The sequence below is a fragment of the Atractosteus spatula genome, chromosome 1, assembly GCF_055471065.1.
Source record: "Atractosteus spatula isolate fAtrSpa1 chromosome 1, fAtrSpa1.hap1, whole genome shotgun sequence".
Classification (NCBI taxonomy): Eukaryota; Metazoa; Chordata; class Actinopteri; order Semionotiformes; family Lepisosteidae; genus Atractosteus; species Atractosteus spatula.
This window is the reverse complement of record NC_142706.1, coordinates 54,310,704-54,332,142: the sequence shown is the minus strand read 5'-3', so window position 1 is coordinate 54,332,142 and position 21,439 is coordinate 54,310,704. Positions and strand designations below refer to the sequence as shown.

Sequence of the window (21,439 nt, the reverse complement as noted above, 5' to 3'; positions counted from 1 at the left end):
GTATCTTTCAGAAAGTGTTCGATGTTCAAAATGAGATCTTCCTATTGTATTGTCTAATTCTAATATAACTTAAGTTTTTTACCTTTATTCTAATGTCCTTTTGGTCCTTTTTTGGCTTCTGTCCATTGTATCCAGAAGGAGAAACTATCAACACAAACGCCTTTTTCATAGGTAGCTTCTGTCAGCTCAGTGTTACCCATCCTGCATTATGTTGTGTATCTTCTTCACTGACGGGCATTGATGTGGGAAAGTAATGGCAGGTAAAAGAAAAAGACTGTGCTAGAAATTCAGGTGGGTAAATGGAAATTTAATACATATTGTATTGTTACTAAGTGTAAGGATTTTTGTTTACTATAATTTGAGCATCCTCAGGCCACAGCTTTCCCACCTTGTGGCCTGATCTCAGATCTCAGCAGGCCTGGGTCTGGTCAGCACTGGGGTGGGAGACCTCTGAGGAAAACCAGATTCTGCTGTAAGTGCTGTTAGTGGACCTGTTGGTACACTCCCAGGCTTAAAGGAAGCTGCACCGTTTTAGTCTTGAGGCTATGAGCTATCCAGGAGACTTGATCCAAGTATTTAGAATCCACCAAGCTGTTGACAAAATCAAGCCAGTGGATAAACAGTGGAACATAAACCAAGGGAGACACAAGTAAAAACTATCTGGAAGTGATTTTTCTACGGAGAACAAGAGGCACTTTTTGACAGTAACAGCTGAAGCGGTCTGAAACATTCTACTCTGAAGCTGACACCCTTGAGTCAGTTAGATTCTAGCTCAGTGGGCGGACGGACTCCTCTTGGACACCTTTCTCAGGTTCTTAAACGTAATGACGTATTGACATTCTGCAGGACATCAATTGACAGTAACCGTTAATAGAATATGAATTAAACCCGTATTTATCCAGCTGAAGGAAGAAAAATGTAGTCCCCAAACGTAGACAGAAATTTAAAAAACACTTTTTGAAAAAGAAAAATGGATATCAACTACACAAGGAAAGGAGGAAAAGGTTTGAGAAAAGTGCCTTGGACTTTACTTTTAGTATCATATAAATTATACTAATTTTGCCAGAGCTGCCCAAACCTTTTTTTAAAGGGTTTTAAATTTATCTTTAAGGATGATCTGTTCTAAAGCCCATGTGGTTTGCCGTTTTGATGGCAGTTATGTTTTTTTTGTGTGCCTGTGCTGCCCTCTTGTGGTGGTGTTCCCAAATTGCAAGCTCGAATTTGGAGGGAGATGGCTTCTCCATTCCTGATTGTTACTTTGCTGTACTCCTAGACTGATGAAGATGTGAGTAAAAACTAAACAAGCTATATATTTTGCAACTTTATTTACTGTAGATGAAACCTTTCTCCCTTTTTGGGTACAGTCATGAAGTATGTATGCCAGTCTGCTTTAATGTAAGACTTAAATCATCCAGATAGATAGGTTTCCTGATTTGAGCATCCTCATGATTAATATAGTAGCAGTCCAACAGTAATATAGGATGAACATCTAAGACGTTGTATGTATATGTGTATAGAAATTAAAAGATGTTCCTTACATCCTCATATTGGTCACAAACTTCCAATTTGTCTTAAGCTTTCTGCTTTATGTTGATTGTGGAATAGAAATTTATAACAGAGAAATTGACACTGTTCTTATTGAAGTTTAAATATTGTGCAAAGATGTCTGCTGATTTGAAAATATAGAGAAGATAAAAATGATTTTGTTTGGATTCTGCAGATTATTTGCAGTTACTGATTTAGCCACTTAACATTATGTAGATTTTTTTAACAGTGCTGAACAGTCACTGACAAAAGAAAAGCAGCTTTTTACCTTTTTAAGCACATCTTTGGCTTGACTAGTTGAAAGTATTGTTCAGAACTGAATTTAACTGAGCAGCAGTGCTGGGGGGGTTGTTACTAGTTAAGTTACCACATAACCTTTGTAGTTACAAAAATTATTTTGCTTAGTGTCTCCCCTTTTCTGGACAAAAGAATTGAAACAGGATTCTTCTGATAGTTAAGCTTTTAACAAGCTATAGCTGTGAAAGAGGCTACTACATTTCTTTTACCAGTCAGAAAATTAAAACCAGACTTAATAGGCTGCAGTGTTTTTCTAGTAATAAGAAACAAATTCTTATTATTTTCAAGTGTTCCCAGGTGGACTCTCTCAAATTGTGGTTCAGCTCAGCAAGCTAAATTAAAATGAAGCACGTTTTTTGGTGTGCAGAATTCCTCTGGCAATATGTTGTCCTTTCTCGTTTAATATGTGTTCTGGTTAGTCAAAATACTGCACAATATCTGTGTAAAGTTAGTTCCTACTCAGCTTCTTGTGCTCTGTATCAACCCAAGAGGCATTCCACACCTGTCATGATGAGGATGATCAGGATTGCACGTTGGGGACGCTGGGCTATATCCTTCATCCCTGACCTGATCAGGGCCGAACACTTTCACTACCCGAGGGTTTTGAGCAGCTTTTGCACGCACTTTTTAATTAGCAGCTGATGAAGAGCTATAAAAAGGGATGTGAGTTCTCGGCCTTATAAACCAAAAGAATTAATTAACAGAGGCAAATGCAATCTGGAGGACCTTGTGCTCACGGAGGACCAGAGCCCGTCCCTGGGTCAGATTAAAAGCTGGGTCAGCTTTCTGTGAAAGGAATGCTCTGAAGAGAGGGACTTGTGAATGAATGGGTAGATCAGCAGTGTCCTGATCTGCTCTCCCAGGCCCACCCACCCGTTATTCTCCTTGGCCTGACGGGGGTGCTGTGATCTCCTGCCCGCCTGAACAAGGAATTGTGCGCTTGTCAGGGACTTTTGCCTTATTTCTCACTGAACCCCCCTGTCTGTGGATCAGTTAGCATAGACAGAGTGTGATGTGGCTGGAATTGACATTGCTGCAGGCTTGCGGGCACTGTTGTTCTGCCAAGGATGCCCTGGCACACTAACTCAGGGCTACAGCAGGTCCGCCGTGCTGCCGAGTGCTGTGGTGGGGGCAGGGGGCTATATGTGACAGTCGTACGTTCATGGCGGTCCATGGCCAGTTGTGTGCTGCTGCTTAGGGTTCCCAGGCAGCATTCAGCTAATCGTTTGACAGTCCGGTCTCGAAGCAGCAGAGTCTGACCCACAGAGCTCTGTCTGTTCGCTGAATGAGTGCCTTTGACCCTCATCATGAAGAACCGTTGAGCGGTGGTGCTCTTTAAACACCCTCGCCAAGCCTGTCATTTCGGTCATGTCTGCTGCCCGCAGGATGAAGGGAGTTTTGAGTTGATGAATGCCTAATAGTTATTTTCTGTTTTTGCTGTACAGGGAGTTACAGTTCACTGATGATAATCAAACAGCATCGAGTTTTAACTAATGTACCCCATAATAATATTTATCACGTTTTTTTATTATTCTTCGTAAGCTGAGGTATGCCACAAGCATCTGAACACACACAAGGCTAGACTTGATCAGGGTCTGTCGGAAAAGTGCTATCTGGAACTCATAATCTAGAATGTCTTCCCTTCCTGCAGACCCAGATTAGGAGAAAATTTAATTAAACTGAATCAGTTAATTGGCATTTTTGCCTATGGTTGCCAGTCAGGTCTGACAAAGTCACATTCCTCTGCCATAACAGTTAAATAGACATGTAAGGATATCTTGCTCTTGCCAGGTTTTGAACTCATTGCTTTGTTTTTGTTTTATGATATGTGTCCTGCCTCTTGTGAAGTGGTAAAAAGCAGGATGTACTGTAAAGGCAGTGGGGTTGGGGGTAGGTTTTGGACCTAGTTTTTCCTTACATAACCATTGGAGATTATGCAGTTATGTTTATTGCAAACTGAATTTTAGTGCTTGTGTTAATGAGGACCCAGAGAGTAAAGCCTGCTTTTTTTCAGTCTTTCTAGCTGTGAATAACTGTTGCGCACAGTATGGGTCCCTGATAGAAATAAGACTTATAATCCAACCCGTCTAATTAGAAAGGACAAAAGAAAAAAGCAGCTTTCTAACATTCTAATAAACCCAGTTCCTGCTGCTTGTGTTCACCTCGTTGGTGACGAGGAAAGTAGAAAAGGAACACTCTTTAGCATTAATGTGGTCATTTCAGGGCCTTTATCATATTTCAAATTCATCACTGGGCTCAAAAAACCCAATGTACCCCATGTGAAGGATTTCTGTGGTTTTTTGTTAGGAGATTTTTCCTTCTTTTCCATGGATTTGTGTTTTGTTTGCACTGATATCAAGTTTCTGCAATGCCTACTGTGGGCTTTACTGCACCATAGAAGTGCTGCGATGTGGCATAGCAGAGATTTCCAAGGATATTTTGTTTTCATATGCCATGGATTACTTTGGGCCAGTATGGTAAACCGTGCATGTTAAAACTGTAAAAAAAAAAAAGTTGGAACACCATAAAAGTGAGAATATATCATGATGAAGTCACCATATGTGGCACAGTGCTCCGTTCGCAGGACAGTGCTTTGCTACTCACAGTAGAAAAGAGATCTGAATCTGTAAATGATTGTGTTAGAGATGTTGAAGCTTGTTAGGGTTTGTAAGATGTGGTAGTGTTGGTATTAAATACTTTCTTCAGAATTGTACAGCTACAAATGACAGAAATGATTGGTTTACCCCAGTTGTAGGAGTAGTCTCTTCCCTCGGTCTGTTCCATTACAGCACAAACACCCATCAACCAACTCATATAATCCGTCACTAATCAAGACCTTTGGAGCTGGTTACTGCAGTGGCCTGAAGTGGAGTGCCTTGGGAGGTCTGCTCCAGGTTTGCCTTCTATATCTGCCCCTGTGCTTGTGGTGGACAGAATTAAACTCTGAAGCCGGAGGAAAGTCAGAACACCCTGCCTCGCTGCCTATAGGTAGAATATGTCTTTTCACGTGTGAAAGACAAGCCTGGGGGGATTCTGTGTGCTCTGTGATGAGAGCTGTACCTCGGTGAGGGGGGACATGGCTCTATTTCCACTGACTTGTACTGATCTACTGATGCAGATAATCTCAGTAAGCTCTAATTAACTCCCTCATGTGCCAGGGCCATCAAGACAGCTCAGTCTTCATTGAGGATCACCGGCTAGCCCTCGTCACAGGCACGAGCTGAGAAAGCCCTGGTGGAAAGTGTCTGTGTGTGTAATCCCTCCCCCCCCCACACTCCCAGGCTGCACAGCTCTCTGCCATTTCCATCCGTTGCCCTGTAGTGTGTGTCAGACAGCAGGGGGACATGTGGAGGAAGGGGCTCGTGCAGCTCAATTAGTGCACCGTGAGAGACGGATAATTATTTCACATTTTACGTTCACCGGCGGGATGCTGACAATCGTGATTCCCTAAGGATGAGCCATGAATCACTTATCGATGGCAAGGTTTCAGCAATGAGCAACATCCTTGTCCTCTGCCTGAGCAGCTGAGAGATCTGGTGTGTAATCCTGCGCGGTGCCAGCTTGCCTGGTCACAGGTGACGCATACATAAACGTTTACGTCAGCTGAAGTCACGCACGGGCATTTGCAAGCAATTAACTCGAGGCAACTAATGGACCACAGCATACTAACATTGACAGAAACTTTTCTTTTTCAAATGCTGGTGTTTAAATCATTTCTCTAAATCTTTTTTTTTAAAGATCTGGAATGTTTTTCATTTTTATGGTACTTTGGCTGTGAGGATGACATTATGAGCTTCTTTATGCTCGTCTTTAATTTAAGTATGCAGTCAGTTATTTTCTGTTTTATATTCATGATTTAGAAGGATCTGTAGAATTTTGTTTTCACTTCAATACTTCGAGTGTTTTGTGTCGTTCAGTGGCAAAAATCACAATTAAATACATTATGATTCCATATTGTTACACAATAAAAAGTGATAAAGTCCAGGGGAATGAATACTTCTTGATATCCACTATACTGTATATCTGCTTCTGTATTTTATAAGTGGTGCATGCATAGTGATGTAGTTTTCTGCCTTCAGTTGTTGATGTCAGCTGATAAACATCTTGGTTTCTTGCTTTACTCTTAGCTTTGTAAGAAAAGGCTACAGAGAGAGGACAGTTTCATCCCCTCAAGAAATTAGTTAATGTTAATATTTTAATATATTTTTACTCATTATTATTGCTTTGATTCCAATTCAGATTCGAAGAATTTTATTGGCATGACCAATGAATTAGTGTTGCCAGAAGAACCTGGTGTTTGTGCTCAGCCTGTACCTAATATATCTTTCTCTGTCAGACCCAGGAGTGCTTGTGTGGCATTGAAAACACTTGGCCTGCTCCCCAGATCTGATATTTTTTTTTACCTTTTCTCATCTGTCATTTTTGCTTAAGCTGCCCGTTTATACTGTGGCCCGTGCTGTCACTTGATATCGCAGGCATGTGAGTTTATAATGCCTCCTTTCCCACAGTGCTGGTGAGCTCATACTACCATAGTTACACTTTGCTCTGCTTAATAAATAGCATGCCAGTGTTATTTGCATACTTAATGTTATCTTTCCACATTATCTGCATACATTTGCATAAAATGTGTATCAATGTGTACCATTATATGCTAATGAAAATGTGATATTTTTCCATCATATTTAACTTTATATTTTAATGTGCACTAGATTTTTGGCTAGCATCTTAAATAAGGTTCAGTTAAATTAAGGTGAATGTGCTTTTTGATGTTACACCCTTAAATAAGCAAAGGTCAAGACCGTACACCTTGGAGAAGCCAGTGTGCATTTTCACATCTACACGTGAATCAATGGGTATCACAGTGACTGTACTGTGTAATGTGTTTTAAATCATTAGATCACGGTAATAGTTGCTTCACAACACTTAACTGATAACAGAAGTCTGTTAATCTCTTCGTGTGGAGTGAATCTTAGCTATGTGGTGTAAGGTTGGCTATGCATATGGCTGTAGGGGCATTTTTCGTGCTTTGCAGGAGCCCTTGGAAGTGGTTGATCGGCACAGATTATAAAGATAGGGATTTTTATGCTTGAGGTTTAAGGCCATTCTTCATTAGGCAACTTGTTAAAGTGGGTGCATTAAGCTAAATCTTTGTATGATCCACAGTATCTCTTGATTTTTGTTGTGTGGAACTGGATCTTGAGATTTGTAACCTCCTGTCTCTTTAAAGGCCTTATTCACCTGAAATCAAATACTTAGAAGAATAAACACATATCAATATTTCCCTTAAGTTGAGCCTTGAAAACAATCTAGTATATGTCTGACTTTGAGAATTCTTTGGCTTCCTTAATATCACACCCTACTACTTTTACTTGTAATCAGAGAAAATGCTGATCCTTCAGGTGTTTCTCACCAAGAAACTGTCACTGGCCACAAAAGTAGTACAAACAAAAAGGCAAGGGTTAAGGATGTGTTGTAGTCTAAGACATTTTGGGGGGAAAAAAAATCTAAAACATAAGATCTAAACTTCACTTTGTCCAATGTCACAAAGACAGTTTTAACCACACGCCTCAATTATGATGTTTTTAGTAGGTATTGATGGTTAAAATGGATGTTTTATTTAATTTAATACGGTTAATGTATTTATGGATTTTTCTGGACAAACTGAGACTTCATTATTCTGCAGAAAGCTGCGCAATCATTTATATTTTTGAAACTGAGTGAAAAGCTTGATCTGCCTCAGCATGTTCGTTGCTCATCGTCCTGTGTGAAGAAGACTAAAGTATGATAAAAGGCCATACGTTCCTGAGGTGTGTGGTTGTTTTTTTAAGTCTAAATCAGCTGTGGTAAAGAGCTCCAGGCAGCTGTGTTGCTGTAACTGAGGTGGCGTGGCAGACATACTGCCATGGGCCCAGAAATGAAAAGCTGGCGTAAGAGCCATGCTTCCTTGACTTTAACACTGCTTGGGGAGAAAAATTCTAAATTATGTTGGAAGTGGAGAATCGTCCTTTTGCATTTATTTGGAAAATACATGTTCTGTGAAAGGGTTTCAGGCATTTCATTACACATGTACAATAAACTCTTGGAACATCGACGTCACAACAACTGTTTTCAGTATTTACTATCCTAAACAGACTGGCTGGCTAAAGAGAGCCCAGTCCTGAGTAACCACCTGTAGTTCCGAATGCATTGTTTTGCCTCTGCCTCCTGCAGGCAATCTTCCTTTACCACTCAGCTCTTTAAAAAGGCAGAGCTGGTCTGTGTGATTCAGGTCGAAGGTGCTCAGTGGCTCAGCCACCTGTTTTACAAGTAAAGCATGTGAAAGAACAGAAAGCAGACGAAACACAGTTTGTGATTCCCAACGCTGGGGATTAGTGGAGATAAAAGGGGAGGGGTAAACTGATCTGGCAGGGTCAGAGGAGTCAGGCTAAGAGAACAGAATTCTCAAGAGAGTGCCCCAGAGAGAAGAATCTGAATTGATTTAGCTGGGGCTGAAGTTTAGAAGTTTCAGGTGATCCCTGACAGAGTAGATAAAGAATAATGGCAGCAGAGACATCTTCCACACAGTCTTCTAGATGGGGGTTTCCTCACTCAGCCCTGCTCAGATTTGTGTGCGGCCGTGGAAGGAGAGTAGAATACTCTGGAAGGCTGAGTCTAGGATCCCCACAGTATTCCTCAAATCTCGAAGACATTTCCTCTCTGACTGCTTGAGCTGAGCTACTTCTTGAAGACATTCACATTGCTGTCTGTCACCTTGAATTTTCACAAAATCCATCACAAGATACTGACACCCTCCCTCCACACACCCCCCACTGTTTTCAGCCTGTATGATCCTCAGACACCTCTGCCCAGTACAGAGGCTGTTGATAAATGAAAAAGTCCCAGAATTATTGCAGAAAATTACTTGTCATGAGTACAGATGAACTTTATGTAATAAATATGATGACACTATGTGTAAAGCCTTACCATAAAAGTGTTGAGCTTATTTGGAACGTTGACCTGGTATTCCCTAGCAAGTAATATAATAGTGCTCACTATTATGAGGTTTTAATCTTTAAATCATCACCTTTCATTTAATTTAGTTAAGAGTTCACAGACTGTTACATAGAGATCATGTTTATGCATTTCCCCACCTGAGAAGGTGAGGTGGCTGTGGTTTTGCATCATAAAACATGTGAGGCACGGTCTCGATTCCCACACTGTCAGTTGTACAGTATGTGTCTGTTGTTAGGAGCAGTCATGAATATTATGTAACTGGAATGTCTTTGTACAGTCTATACAATACATAGTAAAGTCAGCATGTAAAAGTGAGTTTGGTGCTACTTTAAGATCTTGAGAATGTTGGTATAAATATATAGAGTCGTATAAAGTAACGAATTGACTGTCAACAAGATGATCGTGAAAGCTCTTGGAAACTAAAAGACAATGGTAGAAACTGATTTTTCAGTATCTCATTACAATGAAATGCAAACAGGAATAGATTCAGAAGCAGAACCTTTTTACTTTTGTTTTCTGTGCACACTTAATTGTGGAAAACAGAAGACTTTTGTTGCTGCATAAGAATTCTCAAGAGTTCCCTACAGCCAGAAGAGGAGGTTAAAATCAATTTAAAAAGAGCCTGCGGATGCATCACTGCCGAGTGTTTCATTTACAATCTAAAAAGCCTGTAATTTTGTAATTGCCAAAATTTCAGGAACCGACGGTAAAAGGAATCTTCTGTTGAATATTTTATTCTACCGATTCTCTACTCTCATGGGTGTGGTTTTATATTAATGTTTTTTTTTTATCTTTCTTCAGCTGAATCCTTCTAAACAGGCCTAGGTGTCTTGAAAGAAATTGAGTCTTCTGATTAGATGAGTTTGTTCTTTTCTTAACTTTTCCCTCAACATTTGCTGAGTGCCTCCTGATGGGCAGCAGGAACCTGATCCGAGCGTCTGCATGGGTTTCAGGTTGCTTATTCTCCATATTGAACCTTTGCCTTGCTTCATGAGAGCACTTGCAAAGGATGGGCTGTGGCTGGTTACCACAGCTACGCCATCAAAACGCCCTTTTGTTTCAGAGATAATTAAATCATGCGTCTCTTCTCGCACAAATGCTAATGACGCCTTTTTCAAAAACATTACAGATACATGAATAAAAGATGCGTCATAATTACCAATTAAAAAGGGCTCATAATTCCTCTTCCGTCGAACAATGTCTGAACAGGGGGCACGGTGGAGGACGAGCTGGAGGTTACTTTGAAAGAAGTTTCCAAGTATTCATGGTCTCGCTCTCTTTTCCCTCTTGTCTTTTCAGAATGCCAAGCCCTTCTCCTCCTCAGACAGTCTAGCAAAGGTCCAGGAGGTAGCAAGCTGGCTTTTGGAAATGAACCAGGATCTGCTGTCTGGGGGCAGCAGGAGGCGGCGGCCGGGTGGCTCTGTGCGAGGTAACGCCTCCTCGGCCAGGGCGCCCCACGAAGGGGGCGGAGAGGGGGAGGAGGAGGAGCACATGGACCGCGTGGTGGAGGAAGAGCAGCAGCAGCAGCAGCCGCAGCCAGCGCCAGCAGGGGCCGAGGGGCAGTGGTCTTCCAGGGAGTCGGGGGCCCGCGATGAGGAAGAGGCGGCGGTGGGGAACGAGGTGAACGGGGAGGGAAAACGCCCTGCGTGGATGTGGAACGCAGAGGGCCGGCAGGAGCTGCCGGAAGAGGAGGAGAACGAGGAGAATGAGGAGAACGAGGAGGAGGAGAACAACAACAGCGGCCAGCACGCCGGCGAGGAGGAGGCGGCCAATCCCGAGGAGCGACAGGAAAACCGCGGGGTCAGAGAGGAAGCGGGAGAGGAGGCTGAGGAGGAGGAGGAAGAGGAGGGGCTGGAGGAAGAGGAGGAGGAGGAGGAGATGGACCAGGACAGCGATGACTTTGAGCGCTCAGAGGACAGCGGGCGGGAGGAGGAGGGGGGTCACCTCCACTCACCGGCGCAAAGGAACAGTGTTACAGACCCCAATGACAACATGGACATCTCCTCAGAGCAGCAGCACCAAACGCCGCCCTCTCTCATCAAGACGCAGGTAAGCTCGTGCTTTTCAAGCCATAGGATGGCTGGGATGCTTTTTATCTGCTGTTTGAAAGGTATCAGTGTCCAAGTTGCTCACTGATGGCTAGAAAGACACCTTGCTCATCTGTGAAGTGTCAGGCCATGTCTGTTCAACACAGAACTTAAGGATTTACAGCTTTTGCATTGAGGCAAATGCGCAATTCATTTGGGAGCCAGCAGAAGTTGTGGCATTTTGGTGCCTTTAAAAGTAATGGAAACTTGCTTAAAGAAGGATGAACAGGGTGTGAAAAGTTCTTGTGTTTTATTTTTAAGCACAGTGTTGTTCTTGGATACCAATTTTACTGTAAACTGGAGAACTGGTACCCTCTTCTGGAGCTCCTCTGACATTACACTTCAAATCTGCAACAGTCTTACTATGTTCCCTGACCCAGGGTACAAAATACCATTTCTGTTCTAGGGTTATATAACTTACCAACAATGCAGTCATTTGATAAAACATTCTTTTTAACGTAATGACCCGAACAGGAAAACAAAAGTTTGCCACAACTATTGATAAAGGATTCTGTGTGGCCTTGATACATTTTAAGCACGAGGGGCTGTCTTTCCACTATAGGTTCTCCATGGAACATTACAAGAAAGCTATGAAATGAAGTTGGAAAATAATTTGTGAGAGAGAGTAACGTGAGGGGTTGGCATGAGCCTCTTCCTGTGTCCTGTGTCTTGTGTTTGACATTTTAAGAAGAGTATATTTATTCCACAGTGTCCTGCCTTGTCAGCAGTTACACTCAGTAGCTGGAGTGTCCATGTAGTTGAGCTGATATATTATTGTGCACTGTGGGTTACTATTTGCAGATTACGTGAGAACAGAACATTCCCTTTTTGAAGGGAAGTGGTCCAGAATAACTGTGTGACGGTTATGGGGAAAAGTCTGAAAAGGGGGTGAGGGGCGAGTGCAGTCGGTGCTTTGTCAAGGGCATGTCTTCCACCCGTCTCTCTTCTGTGCCTCTACGCAGTGACAGCCAGTGCCAGCTTCTAGCAGTTGGTGTATGGAGTTCTGGTCCCAATCACTGAAAGGCAGGAATGAGTGGAATTGATGTTTTCAGATCACATTTGACATATTTCAGGTCTGAAGGTGCTAAACATTTTCTGTTCCATCGCTTTCAAGTCACGATGGCCTCATGAAAGATGCCATGTAGGGTGATGGCTGTTAGTTGTGGATCTTGTGTCGTGGCCTAAATTAATGGCTTTGTCTTCGCTGGTGAAGCAAATGTATGTTGAAGTTCAGGGCGTAGGTGTGAGCATGTCCTATGCTCTGACTTTGAAAGAGCAGGCAAATAGTTTTTACTTTGGACTGACCTCTGCTGGTCAGGGAGAAGGGAGTCTGGAATGTGGTTTTAGTGCTGAGTAATGTCTCTCCTGTCCTCAGCCCACTTTAGCATGCATGTGTTCTGAACACATGGAAGTTGTGACCAATGCGAAATATGCCATTTGTTTTTGTTCTGCATGTTGGAGTGGCAGATGCATTCGAGGCAGTGCAGATACCTTTCAGATCAGCGAACTTCCGCTGCCCGACTCCTTCATTATCATTGTTCAAGAAGGCGAGTGTGCTGGGTGTCCTCAGAGCTCCAGCTGGCAGTCTAAGTTTTGTAATTCTGTGGATCCTGGGTATTGGAGGACAGCTCCCCCTCAGAAAGATGGGGAATCGAACAATGAAAAAGGTAGCATTCTTACTGGTGAGTCTATGTTGTAGCTATACCTGATTTTTGGCTAGCTCGTCAGGCTGATGTTTTATTTAGTTGCACTCCTATGTATATCAGTTTTTCATATTCTTACTCTGTTATATACCAGTTTTTCTTTAGGTGGTAGGCTTTATTGTGATCACAGTGTTTTTGGTCTTTTGTGATAGGTAACACCAGAGAAACGTGTGCTGAGGCAGATGTTTTCTATTACATTGGAAGCTTTTCTTCTTCCAGCTGGATTTTTGTTTATTTCGATGAAAACATTTTCTCACTAGACTTGTCTCTTACATGTAACTTCCAAAGCATTAAAATACAACCATTAAGTGCTATTCAAATTTTAAAAAATGAAAATTGCCTCTTTGATGGGCAGCAAAGTTATTTTATACCCTCATTGTGTTACAAATTGGTTTCTAACCTGCTGTGAAAGTATTTAAATGCCTCTGTTGAAATACTGGTTAACGTCCGTTCTGTCTGACATTCTAACAGTTGCTTGGTGGCACTGAGTGACTGTGCTGCTGGAGCTGTTACTGTCTCCCCATTGGGACTGTTAGGCTGATGGGCATATCATGTGTTTGAGAGCGTGAACTGTGTTTGTTCTGGTCTTTAAAAAAATCCAGAAGGAAGAATTTCCAAATGTGCTAATCTTGAATTATGGCTCTTCTTATCTTTAAAAAATGAAAATCGTGAAATTATTTACAAAATCAAAATGTTCATGTATAGATCTTGACTTCACCTTTTCCTAAGTGCTATTCCAGTGCTCAGAATTGACTGTTACAGATGTTTTTAGCTGTCCTGTATAAAATGTAGTCAGTCCCCATAGAAACTCAGGAGAAAGAAGATTATGCATGTCTCATGATGGACTCATAAAAGGCTGTCCAAGATGTTCAGTTAAACAGAGAGGACTGAGCTGTTTCAAAACTTCTGGGGGAAAGAGTAGACAATGTGCGAGACATAATACATTTCATAATGATATGGACCGTGATTGTAGAATAATTTAAACATAAGTTGGCATATTTTTCGTTCCTGTAAATCTTTAAAGTGAACGATAAATTATTTCTTTATGAAAACATTTGGATACTTTGTAAATGTTGAAATTCTTGTGTACCCTAGATGGTATTATAATAAATACTTAATAGAAAGTAAATACTTCAATGTACTGTAAATGTTCCTGAAAGACAAGTCAGAATATTTGAAACTACTTGGTTTTATAGTGACTACATTCTCATTCTTGAGTATTATCCAGTAATGTGCTTCACTTAGTTTTTGGCTTAATTAATGTAACTTAACAAATATAGTGCCTCTTGATTTCTGCTTTTCATGTAACATGTAATCTCATGCAAGACTGGTTAATACTCAGGTCTCAAAAGCCATGTCTTTTTTTAAAGTTGTGATATCATCATACATAGTCGGATTTTTTGAAAATGTGGTATTGTCTAAAAGTGGCGCGAGTGCTTCAAAACTCTTGTCTGGCATCCAACTTTGACCCTTAACTCTCACTGCGTGACCCTTGAGGTCAAGCCACTTTCCCACTGATGCTTTTTCTCACACCTCACCTTCAGGGGAGTGACTGTAAAAGAGCTTCCCATTACAGAATCCAGCCGGAGTTCTCACATGGCTTTGTGTAGGGTGGCGAATGAATTAGCCCTGTTATTGGAGTTAGACTGTATGAGGAGGGTAGTGTGCTATAAGAGGCTGTTGTCTGAAGCTGTAGTTCTCTGTATCGATTTCTGTCCATCGCCAACGTCCATTTTATAGACTGTTTTCTGCTAAGAATTTTTTACTTCAGTCATAGACCTGTGTGTGCGTGTTCATGTACTGTGATTTTAAACCTGTGTATGTTTGTGTTAAAAGGCAAACTGAGTTTTATTTTAAACCCCATTGTGAGACACAGCTTTGAAGTGGAGGCAGGGCAGGAATGTGAAAATGCGACTAGTTAAGAGGGTGATGGATGGCCGTGAAACATACTTTGGGAGGAAGGGAGGTGGGCCCGGTGCATTCCTCTGGGGCAGATGGCAGATAATTCCAGAGTCCTGAGCCCCTTTGTCAGACACAGCTACAGGTGCAGAAGGCGGAGGGTCAGGGTGAGGGCCTGAATTAGACACTTCCTCCCTGCCGTCAGCATTACACTCCAGCCATCGGCTTCAGTCACGCAGCCTCCCTCTGGATTTCTGTGGGAAAATTTTACCCCTTTTACAGTACTGCTTGTTCTTGTTTCATGGACTCTAATGAATGCTGACATTTCTTTAAAAACCTTTGCCACGTCCTAATATTACTTATAAGAGCAAAATACACAGGCACACATATAGACAGAGAAATATAGGCATTTTGTATGCACATGCTTTGTCTTGTTTTGTTCTTCAAGCTGTGAAAAAGATTACCTGGCATTGTGTTTCTGAACACATCACTGGATCCTTTCAAAGACCATTTCAGACTATAAACTGAAAACTGTTTCACTCGCATAGTGAAAACATAAATCCTAGACAATGGCAGGCAAAGCTAGATGCACTGATTTCCTGATTTTTGTTTTTCATGAAAAGAATGCAAATATATATATTATATATAAATATATAAGTACCATCGCTTAGTAAGGGGTGGAGCGGTGGCACTGTGGCTAAGGATCTGCTCCTGTGGCTGGAAGGTTGCCGGTTCAAATCCTGCGGTGGGCAGAGGAATCCTACTCCGTTCGGCCCCTGAGCAAGGCATTCTTAATGCAAGAAATTGTATATGTCTAATAAAGTGATCTTAGATCTTAAGATCCATGTATGATTCCCAGAAGAGTAGCAGTAGGTATTCTAGCAGTATTGCTTGCAGTGCTGGTAATAGAGGCGTCAGTGTTGTCAGCTGTCAGGTCCTTCCTGAGCTGTGTCAGTCATTGACATTCATCATCAACAGCCGAGCTGAGGACACTGCCTTTTCATCACTTCAGCCCCTTTTCATCACTTTTCTTCAGTCAGCGTCAGTTTTTCCATTGATTTGAAATCTCACTTATTAAAGAATTTGTGGGGAAATATTCTGCACCTTTGGGCATTCTAATGCAAGACTGTTATTCTGATGCCTTTAGAGCTGCTACTGCTACTTTTTTACACATTTCCAGCAGGATCATGTCCAGTAAAAATTAGAAGGTCTTCTTTAGTGTTAAGTTGTGAAATTCTGCTTGTTGAATGGTTTTTATGTTTCCAGTTTTTCCAATTTAAAAAAATTTGAAAAGGAGGGCTGGAAAGAATAGAAAGATTCCCTTTTGCTTTTTCAAATAGCATTAAAGGAAAAGAAAGGTTAAGGACATGTAAAAGAGCTAAGAAAGATTAGTAAAGGTATCGCTGATGTATTTTTATGTTAATCAGACAGCTGAAAAAATCAGTCAGTATTCGGTTTCTCTTCTCCAGCTTTGCTTTTTGATGCCTCATGTTGCAATTACACTTTTCACCCTCAGCGACTCTGTTGAACAATTTACAAAAAGACACGTGTCCGTCTCCAGAGACAGACCGTGAAATAGCACTCAACACAGTTCGCCTTCCCTCGTGCTCTTCAGACGTGACTTCCACTGTTAGTCACCATATGGTCCTCAAAGCAAAGCAAAAACTGTTTTATTGTTTTGTGTGTATTTTTATTCCTGTGGGGAATGCATTTTCTCCTCGCATTGTCTCTCGTATCCGTCTCCTCACGCCCTCCTAAAGAATTCAAATAAACCAGCTGGGAAGGATTAAGCAGCTTACTGAGGCCGTCTCATTGATGCTGACCCCGATATCTCTCACTTGTCCGCTGTCGGTCTGTCTTAATTTCTCTAATCCTTGGAATCGCCTTGTGGGTGCAACAGGCAAGTGCCCTGAGCCTCTGTGATGCGTATGTGCACAAATATAAACGCTCTTGGATTCAGACAATCCTTTGCGGGGTTTTTTTCTGATTGTGTAAAAACTGGCAAGATCCAAGCAGTGCCTTGTGTGTCATCTCTCATGCCAGGCACGTTGGTCAGAGTTCCATTTTGGAACTGGAGACCCTCCAGACAATGCTTACAGTCCCGTGAATGCCAAGGTCCTTCTGGCACCAGGATACTTCATGGGTGAGGTGAGGTGGGGCTTTTTTTAGTCCCAGAAAAGGGCATCTGGATACGAAGAGAGAGCTCCAGCAGGCTGATACAAGTCTGCGCACAAATGGGCCTACGGAAGTCACTAATATTACAGACTAGTGGGATCCCGGCTTTAAATTCCATCCTTTTGTTTTGTTTTTCCAGGTCAGGCCTTGTCCTGCAGACAAAGCCTATGTTTTGATTTGTAAATGGACACGTTTATTAGTAAATATATTTGGTCTCAAAACTCATTTGTTGCATTTTTAATACCCGTAGGTATTTTAGGTATACACTGACATGATTGTTTTAGTGTTGTCTTGTTTCTCAGTTATTTACTTATGTCATTTTGTACTGTGAAGTGTTTGGCCCACGATATATATATATATCAGAGTACACTTTGTCTAGGTCCTTAAACTGTTTTTGAGTACAAAACAATGGCAGATTTGCCTGCTCAGGAACAGTGTCGATTTTTGTTAAAGAATATAGAAAACCAAAGTGAATAAAAAAAGATAACCATGTTAATGGGAATACAGAATCTCTTGCTGTACGTCTAGTCAGTGTATAGATTCACACCGGAAAATGGTTCCCAATTGCAAAATAGTATTTACAGTTTTCTTCGCCAAAATTGAAAAGCCATAGGAAAGCAGATAGGAAACCCACAAAACAAAATTGTGTGCTTTCAATGCAATTACCTTGCACTGATATTAATGTATCTGTCTTGGCCAGACTGGAAACCCAAGTCTTCATCTTCATACACTGAAGCCTGCCAGTGTTTTTGGGAAAGTATCTCTCTTGGAAGCTTATGTGTTCCATTCTTTGCAAAAGAATTCCCATCTCCTTCACGAGGGGTAGAAAGTACAGGGAACAAGCCCTTTTCCTTTAGCACCGGGCTAGAATGCCAGCGTTTCAGTGTGACATGAATCCTCGAAAGGACCCTGAAGAAACAGAACATTGCCCTCTTTTGACAACGTAATCATTGAGGGCTCAGTTTTAGATTCTATTTCCTCTAGACCACCTTTCTGAAAATTACAAAACATTATTCTGAATCCTTTCAAATATTGTATATAATTCCAAATAACATTTTCGTCTGTTTTACAGAAGCGTGTATCACACATGGTGATTTCTGTTGTTTTCCCACTTACCGGATAACTTAATAAGCTGGTTCTAAAGTTGCACTATTTTCTTGGACTACCTGAAATAGATTATTTCATTTTTAAATATTAAGTAATAAAATACAACCCATATTTGCTTTATAACAGTCAAAAATATAGTTATATACAGTACCTAGTGAGTGTGGGTAGGGATACGTTTACTAGCAAACACAGATAGGACCCTTATGTGCCCCCGAAAAGAGCTCATGTATTTACCCTTGCAAAACCTCTGAACTTTCCTAAAGGTTATATGCAAAGTCCTACAACTCCTTAAGGAGTGCAAATTGGGTCGTGTCTCGAATAGATCACACTTAGCAAACCATACGTGCTCTTTCAAAAAATGTCCTTATTTGCAAGCTTTTAAAGGTCAAACACAGAACTATTAAAAAAAAGAAATGCCTGCTTTGACACTGGTTACTGCTTACAGCTTTAGCTTTTTACCATAATTACTGTGTTATTTCCACATCCGTACCCATCTGCCATCGTAGATCCACTTGAAGTAGATGAAAAATCAAGGCTTTCCATTGCTTTTATGAATCCTCAGTACAAGAAGCATCCATTGTCATTTTCTCTCTGTCTTAATTAAGCTTTGTGAGTTGTGTTGGTGTGCGCTCTGATTTGCGGCTGCACTGTGTGTGCTGGGTTATAGTAGTATTTTGGGATTGCAGGATCTGGCCTGCTGGGCCCTGTTACAGCAGCCTTTATTTCCCCAAGCGGTGACCCACCAGACTGGTGTGAGCAGCCTGCTTTCAGTTGTGACCTTTCAAGAACTCTTGTTATAGTATGTAGTGTAAGTAGGTAACGTATATTACACAAGAGTTTAGGAATGCAGAATAAAAATAAAAAGGTACCATCTTCTGGGAGCTGGTGTTTCCAAAAGTAGCTTGTTTTTAGAGCTCCTTAGGGCCTTGTGCTTCAGACTAGTGTGGCAGCGTAACCATCTTTTCTCATGCTGGGAAAGGTTTTGAAAAGAACCTGTAAACGTTTCAGGCAGAGGCACATACATTCTGGGTGTTGTGCGAGTGTGAACACGCTGACAGTTTAATCACAGTATTTAATCACAGTATAAGAATGCCGTTTCACAAACATCTTTATATAAACACTTGCTTCATTAGGAAAGAATGATACAGGTGTGCTCAATTTAAAGAGGCTTTCGTTATATCTCTGAAGTATGTTTTAGTGAATACTGTATGAACTACGGTATAGCCCATACCCTCATGGAATTTGTTACATAATGTCTTCTGTAGGTTAATTGGCCTTTTTTATTCTTCCTATTATATATAGTTTTAAATATCTGAGGTTTTAAATTGGTTGATAAATAATAATGAATTAATGTTTGTTGTCATTAAAGCAGGCAAATCTTTCTCGAGAAGAAATGGATTTGAGTTATTGACCTAAATAAGTCTTGGTCGATTGTAAAGATGCCGCTCAAACCAGTCGAGAGTGCAAGTATTGAAATGCAAAGGTGTGTTTTCTGCACTGATGCAGCAATTCAGCAGCCCTGCATATAGATATGTAATAGTACAGAGGAATACTGGTGAAGACTGAGGAGTAGGTGTTTCATGCAGAAAAAAGGAAACGGTGTGCTGCTGTTTTAAAAAACTGAGCATTATTTTGACAGTTAGTGGTGCTAGAGTGAGGAGGTACAGTTCTGTAAAAGTTGACCGATGTGAGGGAATGCGAGGGAAGTGATCTGTATGACAATTGTGCGGGGGCCAGCACTATTACAGGGATATACTGCATAGCAACAGTAGCTGCTCTCCATTTGCGTTGATTGCTGTTAGGCTGTAGCCCCCTACACTATGTCAGGCAGTTCGTTTCAGTTGTATTTATTGCTAATCCCACTATAAATCATGGCAGCACTGTCTGCCTGCTCCAGTGAATACCAGTCAACAGGTAGCCAAAAATATTGATAAAAAATCCACTTCATATTGAGGTAGAACAGCTGAGGTGCTTATGTGCTATTATGTGAAAACACACAAGGAAAACAAAACAAAAATCAAGTTTACAACAGACCACAATTTAAAAAGCTCGATTTGAAAAAGGAGATTCTGAAGCCGTGTTTAAACTTATTTTATTGTGGGAATTCTCCATTATCTAATATCATTGTTTGGAAAGTGCTGGAAATGGTCCTGCTGTCCAAGGGTTAGAAATACATATAAAAAATAAGCCTTATTGTCATGTTAATCACATTTTGTAAATATAGCATCCAATATGCAAGATAATCCATCATTCTCTACAGTTTGTGACTGCCCTCTATGAAACTATTTTCTTTTGACAGCAGAATTTGGAATTTCAGAAGTTAAGATAAAAGGCAGTCTGTTTTTGCTATTATATAGCAGCATTCACGAGTATCTTTTTTTATCAAAGATCTTGAAGGGTCTTTATCAAAAGTTGGCAGCATGTTTTACCCACAGTTCTTTGTTAGCCATCATGCTTTTAATGATATAGTAACACACTGGTAGGTTTAAGACAATGGAAAAAACTATTTTGGCTTGCAGCTATTAAAATATGCCAAACCTAATATCTTTAATGCATTTCTGAGATTAAGTGAAGTATATGTGACATGTTGAAAAGCTTCTTGGCTCTTGTTACGAAACAGAAGAGAGCAAATAAAAAAATCTAAACCTGCCCCCTGCTGCTAAATTAATCTTGTGACATTCTGTTTTATTCTAGTGAAAATGCCATATCACTGCTCAAGCAGATCAAACGCTATAGTAAGAAATGGTTACTCCATACCATCTTATTTAGCTTGCTTTACAAAATGGGAAATGAAATACAGATGTTGACCAGTTCTTAGAAGCACTTCTAGGGCCTGGGTTGCGTTTGATTTTGCTTCATGCCAGGAAGGGTCTCGTTTTGATGATAATTGAGTGTTTGATTGATTGAACATTATTGCCACTGCAAAGATCCTCAGAGAATCCACATCCCAATCCCACAGTACACTGCAGTGACAGCCGCTGGTCCTGATCATTCCTGACAACGCCAAGACTGCAGGCAGAGCTGCATCCTTTCACCGGCGACGTGAGCCTAGGTAGCTTTTGAAATGCAAATTCTCTCTGCCACGTGGTTTTCTCTTTTAGATAGGTGGTTTCCAATATGTGTTTGTTGTCTGTTTCTTATTACCCGTGTTTAAAAGATATACTGTATGAAATGCATAGTCCGAAGTAAAAATGGCACAACAGTGCAAGATCATAGCCTATGGCTGTCTTCCCCTGAACGACACATGACATTTAAATGGTTGAACCGTCACCGCACATTATCTTTCTCAGTCTGTCAGTGTTCTGTATTCTTAAATTAGCATCAGACATTAGATGGACTCATCGGAATGGTATAGACTCAGGCATCGTATTTATGAAAAGGCAACAGTACCATAGACTAGTAAATCTCACAACCAAAATAACACTGCAAACCAATTCACGAAGTTCCTTCTCCCTGCCGTTCTCCTTATATCTTCATAACTAGGTTATTGATGTTTTTTCCTGCCTTATGATTTAATGTGTTTCGTTAGACATACACCCATTTGCTGCAATGTCTGCCTGAGTTAGAAGATGTCTTTGTGCGGGGTGCAGGCCAGTCTTCCCAGCCCAGCCTTGTGCCCGTCCTGTGAGACAG

At 41.1% G+C, this 21,439-nt stretch overlaps 1 protein-coding gene across 3 annotated transcripts in view; it reads left to right on the top strand.

The window, feature by feature from the left end:
• The window catches only part of fbxw7 (F-box and WD repeat domain containing 7), a 211,830-nt gene that overhangs the window by 98,755 nt on the left and 91,636 nt on the right, over positions 1-21,439 (top strand). For all 3 annotated transcript variants that reach the window (XM_088910951.1, XM_088910958.1, XM_088910966.1), the window contains one exon: positions 10,135-10,884. In XM_088910951.1, coding sequence (XP_088767077.1) covers positions 10,204-10,884 — 681 coding nt within the window. In that variant the 5' untranslated portion in view covers positions 10,135-10,203. The remainder of the gene's footprint in view (positions 1-10,134; positions 10,885-21,439) is intronic.